Source organism: Sinocyclocheilus rhinocerous, unplaced genomic scaffold (genome assembly GCF_001515625.1).
Source record: "Sinocyclocheilus rhinocerous isolate Xijiao unplaced genomic scaffold, SAMN03320098_v1.1 scaffold400, whole genome shotgun sequence".
NCBI lineage: Eukaryota > Metazoa > Chordata > Actinopteri > Cypriniformes > Cyprinidae > Sinocyclocheilus > Sinocyclocheilus rhinocerous.
Window position 1 is genome coordinate 1,233,601 of NW_015666595.1, and position 7,181 is coordinate 1,240,781.

Consider the following 7,181-nt stretch of genomic DNA (forward strand, 5'->3'; position numbering starts at 1 on the left):
CTGGGGTATATTTGTAGCAATAGCCAAAAATACATTGTATGGGTCAAAATGATCGATTTTTATTTTTTGCCAAAAATCATTAGGATATTAAGTGAAGATCATGTTCCATGAAGATATTTTGTAAATTTCCTACTGTAAATATATTTAAACTTAATTTTTGATTAGCAATATGCATTGCTAAGAACTTCATTTGGACAACTTTAAAGGCGATTTTCTCAATATTTAGATTTTTCTGCACCCTCAGATTCCAGATTTTCAAATAGTTGTATCTCGACCAAATATTGTCCTATCCTAGCAAACCATACATCAATGGAAAGCTTATTTATTCAGCTTTCAGATGCTGTATAAATCTCAATTTCGAAAAATTTACCCTTATGACTGGTTTTGTGGTCCAGGGTCACATATTGACTACATACATTGTTTTATTAATTATATTTTTTATTTTGTGCGGTAATGTGTGTAATGTAAAATATAATTGTAAAATGTAATTATATGTATAATTATAAATATAATGTAAAATATAATTTTTAAAAATTAAAATATAAATATAAGTAGTAAGTTGTTTATATTGCGATATTACTTAAATTTATATGCAAATTTTATGTTTTTATACTACATTTTATATTTATTTACAATGCTCAGACTTTCACTAAAACATCAAGCTATATACATTTATATGTAAGTACAAACACATACACACACACACACACACACACACATGTGGTTTATCTGGTTTTTATTTCCTAGCAAGACTCACATAGTATTTTACAATGGGCATGACTTCATCAGAGGCCTCTGAAGCTGAGGTGCGAGTGAATTCATGCAGCTGTTGGGTAAGGGAAATTCTTGACATTTTATTTTGACTGTTTTCAGCAATTTGAACCAAAACCCATTATTCAATACGTCCTGAGCAATGTTTCAATGTGCAATGCCAGATATCTGTCAAAACTGAGGGGAAAAAATATGTTTTAGCCAGACCATACCCTGTAATTTTCTCTACCTTCCGAAGGGCCACATCAAAGAATGGGAGAAATGTCCATAATTCTCAAGTCCCCATTTATGTATATGGTTACATTTGAGTTAAAAGCAGAACTATTTGGCTGTTTGATGTGTTACTGATATGTTCAACAGACAGAGGTACGTGATAGTTGACGTTTACCCGTTTAGTTAAATGTTAATATTCCCCTTCAATGAGAGGGATTTGAAATTCAGTAGTAATGTTCCTAAGTCTTTAATCTCTCTGTTTAAAAGCAATGTATCAAAATTCATGGTTTCTATTAACTAAATCACATGAAAACATAGGAATTCTTTAAATTTTGTATAAATATGTGTATATGTATACAACTTGTCTTCCATACCTTTCTTCCTGCTTCATTATTGTGCAAGTTCATTAGTCTCCTTGCATTTTTTTTTATCTCTCGGGCATCCACAAAGCGTCTGGAGAACTCCACTCCGTATTTGACATCTGCCGAGCAGCCGCCCCATTTCCAGCCCTCCTCCTGGTCGTGATAGCCCTGCTTTTCTCTGTCACAGCTGCAGTGGCTCAGGTTGCCCTGACTACAGGCTGCTGTCACAGCATGGGCAACACCTGCTGCCGTGACGGCGTAGGTAAACGCAGCCTCCTTGCTACCTAGGAAGAAAAGAGTAGAACCATTGACATCCCAAAGTTCACGCCAGTGATTTTCCTCTTGTCTGAGTGCATCTTTGTTAGATTTCCTACTCCAACGGTGTAGCTACTGCATTCACTAGCGGGGTCTAACTTCCCATGCGAAGCAGCAAAAACACACCTGACTAATTTTTAACCCTAAATATGATTAACTGGTTCATGTTTGTTTGATTAGTGATGGAACTAAACTCTGCAGGGAGGTAAATCTCCAGGAGCAGGACTGAGCACTCTTGATCTCAAGATTGATGTAAGAAGACTAAACTGACCCCTGCTGGTCGGCCTTCATGAAAAGAGATTAGTAAGAATGGACTGACCACCACAAAGATCTCTATACTGTTAACTCTATACTAATGCGTTAATTAACGACCGAAATTAAAAACAAAGTGTTGCGGTCATTTGGTTACTTTCTCTCTATTCAATTCTATTCCCCAAAATGTTGGTTATTCCATTGTACATTAGTGCCATGTTGTGTAGAGTTGAACTATGGTCTTCACTTTTGCGATTATAGACCTTGTCGCCAAACTTTAGATGAAGACTAATCATCAAGTCTGCCAATAATACCGCAATATTTTAGTATACACCGATTTGCGTTTACAGTATAAGCAGGAAATAAATATGAAATTGCTGTTCTCTTTTTTAGGATAATATCCCTCATTAAGATATGCTGGCAGTGAATCTTGTAAAGGCAACAGTGATTACCCTCTCCATCCTACAAAATGGAAAGAGACCATTAGTGTTGTTGTTTTTTTTTTTTTCATAGCTAAAGCCGACATCCAATAACTGATCATCAGGTTTGACTGAGCACAGGATATTTCCCTTATCCAGCCAAGAGATCTGAATGATATAAAGTCTTTGTATAATTTGACAAGTAATGCGTGTCTGGATCTACTGGTGAATTTTAACTACTGTTATTCTAATGGATTTTGTAGAAAAACCCAATGGCCTTTTAGTAAAGTTCACAATGGCTATTAAATAACCTACAGTTTATCCTAAAATGTCCATTCGAAGATTCAATTTTGAGAAATATGAAAGTCAATGAAGAGCAAAGCATTTTGGAAGATTGTCTCTACTGTAGGTACAGTGTGTCCTGCTTCTTAAATATTTCAGCTAATTTGATTACGCTTTTAGCTACCTATAAAAACACACTCAACTGTTTTATAATGTTTAAATCCATTTTAGAGTCGAAATTGGTGAAGAAATTGAGTAAATAGTCTGTAGATTCCATCCATTCCAGATACTGCATATGAAACTCAACATTTCTGCTACAGATGCACAATACAATGACTTTTCTTTCTCTCACAGAAGCAATTTGCACAACAGAACATAAAAGCTTACATATTAGAACCCACATACGCACAGTGTAGAGCTCACCATAGCCGAGAAACATACATTTCCTTGCACAAAAGAAATAAGATTATGTTGTGTAGAGCCAACCAACCCCCAAAAGAGTGATTGTTACCAGGACCGTTGAATTAAACACAGCCTCGCACCGCACCCTGACCGTAACAAAACATTTCTGACTGAAAGGCAGTTTATATGTGAGTGCTATATTAAAAAAAAAAACATATTACTGTGTGTTCTTCGGTTGAGGTTCTCACAAAGTAACTGGTGCCGTTTGTGTGTGTGTAACTGTGCGAATGATTTTAATGTAATTGCGGACAGATCGCGTCCACTTTAACCTCTTTTCGTCTCACTTGTGTCGCAGGGCCACACTCTCACGGAAACAAATCGCAGCCAAAGCAACACGCGCACACGCGCACACACAAGAACAGATCACAGGGCTGCACCTACTGACCTACTCTCAGCTCTTGCCCAAAGACAGTCCTCTCGCCAAGGGCAGAGCAGTTCCACCGTCCGTAGCGAAACTGATACTGGCATTCGTTGATGCCCAGCTGAGCGCCTTCCCCAATGATGATGATGGCATCGGGGCGGCTCTGGCAGATGGCGCGCTGTCTGGGAGCCAGGCCAGGGATTTTGTTGCAGATGATGTTCGCGCCCAAAGCCACGACTGAAGACAAAGCCCTTTGGAGGAGACCAGGTACATTGATGTCAACAGCTGATGTAGACCAGGTATTCAAGAAATGGGGACCCAAAAATGAAAATTCTGTCATTGTTTACTCACCTCATGTCGTTGCAAACCTGTATAACTTACACGATATTTTTTAAAAATCAGTGGGGTCCAGTGCTGCTTTGGACCCCATCGACTTTCACTGCATGAACAGAACATTCTTCAAAATATCACCTTTTGTGTTTTGCAGAAGAAAGAACAACTTGAGGGTGAGTAAATGTCAGACTTCTCATTTTTGGGTGAACTGTCTTCATGCATTTCATTTTCTTGGTTAGTGGACTGCACAAAACTATTTAAGATTGCTTAGTGTTTTAGAAGATATATTTATAGTGCTCCTAAAAGGTTTGTACAGACCCCTCAAATACCCTCATGATTTAACTGCACTCTGCCAGACAGTTTCCTCACAAACATTTCCATCTTTTTTCAATATACCACAGGAAACATTTAAAGGATTGCCTTTACTGTGATAAAAGAATTTCAGAGCATCTCAAGACTTGTTTAAAACAGAACAACAAACAACTCAAAGTTCATGAATCAAAGCTTTTACAGGCAAGCATGGAAATGAACTTGACAATAATGTCCCAAATAATGTCTAAACAGATTAGCAGGCCAACCATACATTATTCTACAGATAAAGACCATAAACAACAAAGCGATCACAGAATATACAGCCCAATTAAAGTGAAACTACACGCAAATGTGGATTACTCTTGTAAATCAAGCCGTCTGTTCTGCTGAAGTGAACCCCAGTGTTAGTCTATTGACTAACAATTAAGTGAACACGATCCGGAAATATATTGACCCATTTTAGAGCAGTGCAACTAATGTCCTGATACAAATTTGGAATAAACACATTTCAGCCAAGAAAGCCATGCTTGAGAGGAGCTACCAAAACTAGAGTGTCCATTCATTAGTCATAATAACAGTTTATTTAATAGCATCTGAATACAGGGAAACTTTAAAAGTCATTTTTAATGGAATTCAGCAGATTTATTTAGTCTTCATAGGTCTGGTCTGAGGAACATCCACAAAGAACATTTTGGGCTCTAAATAGTCTACAGGCTACCTAATTAACTAAGAATCCGAGAACAAAGTGTACATTTGACAAGACTCGGACTCAAAGCTTTAAATAATGACCACTTCAGAAAGAGTGACCAGAATCTATTTAAAGTACATTTATGGTCTTACACAGTCTTCTCCACAGGCTGAACTTTTGTGCAAATAAAAGGTTCACTCTTTTCCAGCTACATCTCGCACATCTCACCCTCACTCATCTCATTTTTTCCAAATGCGGTTTTCCAATTACAAGCATTTCTGATCAGAACATGATGTAATTAGTAAAGCATTGTCCTCACGGACTCACAGCAAATGAATGAAAGGTAATTCTATCAATTTTGACTGAATGAACTGGTTTAGACTGGCATGACACGTTTAGCCTGTAACTGGGTGGTATGATTAGTATATAACTGGAAATCTGCTCATTTGAATAATTAATTTCAGTGCAACTTCACTGTAAAAATACTGTAACATAAGGTATTTTGGGAGGAGCTTTACTTGCAGTTTAAAGTTTACTATTATAACCTAATTGAACTACTAAAATCTGCTTTGTATCTCAAAATATATTGATAAACACCATAATAAAGGTGGTAAACCAGAAGGCACATAATGAGCTCAAATTCATCAAAATTTGACTTTCCACCACATTGGCTAATAAACACACAGTGCACATGCAGTGTTACCCACACAAACACCATCAATGCAACACACAACACTTAAAATGCAATAAACATTAACCAATCAACCATATTGTGCATAACTGTTAACAAAAATAATAAACATAACTATTTAAATAAAAGATAATAACATTTGTGGGAATATACTTTTACTGTTTTTTTTTTTTACTCCATACACTTAGCCATGCTTTTTTAATTAACTTCAACAATGTTTTAAAGTAAAAGAACATGTAATGTTGTGTTGAATGTAATAGATTTTGTTAGGAGTTGGTAAGTATGTAATTAATACCTTTTATTTCTGAAAAACACAATTTTACAGTATTTTACAGTAAATTACATTTAGTGTGTTCATTAAACTTACAGGTTAATTAACGTTTTTACTGCACTATTTTAAATATTTTTTTTCTTTTAAATTAGTACAAATTTTACAATGAATGGATTCTGATACATTATTGTCTTTTTAATAAAATATATATACATATGTATTTATGTATGTATATATACAGTGCCTTGCAAAAGTATTCACACCCCTTCATTTTTGTAACATTTTGTTATGTTGCTGCCTTATGATAAACTTCTTTAAATTACTTTTTTCCACATCAATCTACACTCCATACACCATACTGACAAAGCAAAAACAGAATGGTCACAACTTCGTAAATTTAATAAAAATAAAAAACTGAAATAAGTACATTGCATAAGTATTCACACCCTTAACTAAATATTTAGCTGAAGCACCTTAACAGCCTCAAGTCTTTTTTTGTTTGATGCGACAAGCTTTGCTCATCAGCATTTTGCAATTATCTGCCATTCTTCACAAGCAAAATGAATGCTCCTGAGCTAAATTTCAACTGTCCCAGATAATGCAATGGAATCATTTTATTTTTTTATTTTTAATAAATTTGCAAATATGTTAAAAAACTGTTTTTTTGCTTGACAATTATGGTGTATGGAGTGTAGATTGTTGTAATTTAAAGCAGTTTAACATAAGACAGCAACAAAACAAAATGTGAAAAAAATGAAGGGGTATGAATACATACGCAAGGCACTGTATATATATATATATATATATAGTATTCTAAATATAACGAGTCATTGAGCATTTGTTTTTCCAAGCACAAAATGGCTCAAACATAATTACAGCATATGCACATACTCAGTCTCATGGTGTAACACAGCAGGTGCACTAAATAATGCCATTTCCAACAAATGTGGAAATTATTATTTGTTTGCACTCTTAAAAACCATTCATATCCAGATGACTGTCTAATCTTGCAATGCAATAACGATAAACGATAAACCCTAACGCTTTAATTTTCTCCAGTTGTTGACTGTTGTGCCAAAAGCGCCGAAAGGATATTAAAGGTCAGAATAAAAAAGCAGTTGTTCAAACCTACAGGTAGCTGCCGCTGCTGAGGATGAGGAAGATCTGGGGGTAGTAGACTGACAGCAGTGCACCGCAGGATGAGATGTTGCGCATGGTGACATGCGTGGAGAAAGCGAACTTCTGAAGTTTTGCCGTGACGTTACGCTGCTGCTCGGCGCGCCGCGGTCCGTGCGTGAGCTGCGGGCGCGGAGACACGATCCGTCATCTCCTGCGCGATACGGGCTAATTCAGAGTGTGCTCCCCGCCGCGGGCTGACGGCTGATTTTAGGGATTTCGGGTCTAGTGTCGGTGCTTTGCCATTGGCAGAGGGGGGGGGGGGGCACACCA

General features: G+C 36.5%; 1 protein-coding gene across 1 annotated transcript in view; it reads right to left on the reverse strand.

Moving 5' to 3' along the window:
* Positions 1-7,109, reverse strand: part of LOC107732964 (protein Wnt-7b-like) — a 9,315-nt gene extending 2,206 nt beyond the window's left edge. The window contains exons 1-3 of the mRNA XM_016544434.1: positions 6,865-7,109; positions 3,462-3,688; positions 1,359-1,630 (exon numbers count right to left, since the gene is read on the reverse strand). Coding sequence (XP_016399920.1) covers positions 1,359-1,630; positions 3,462-3,688; positions 6,865-6,947 — 582 coding nt within the window. The 5' untranslated portion in view covers positions 6,948-7,109. The remainder of the gene's footprint in view (positions 1-1,358; positions 1,631-3,461; positions 3,689-6,864) is intronic.
* Between the last annotated feature and the right edge of the window lie 72 nt (positions 7,110-7,181).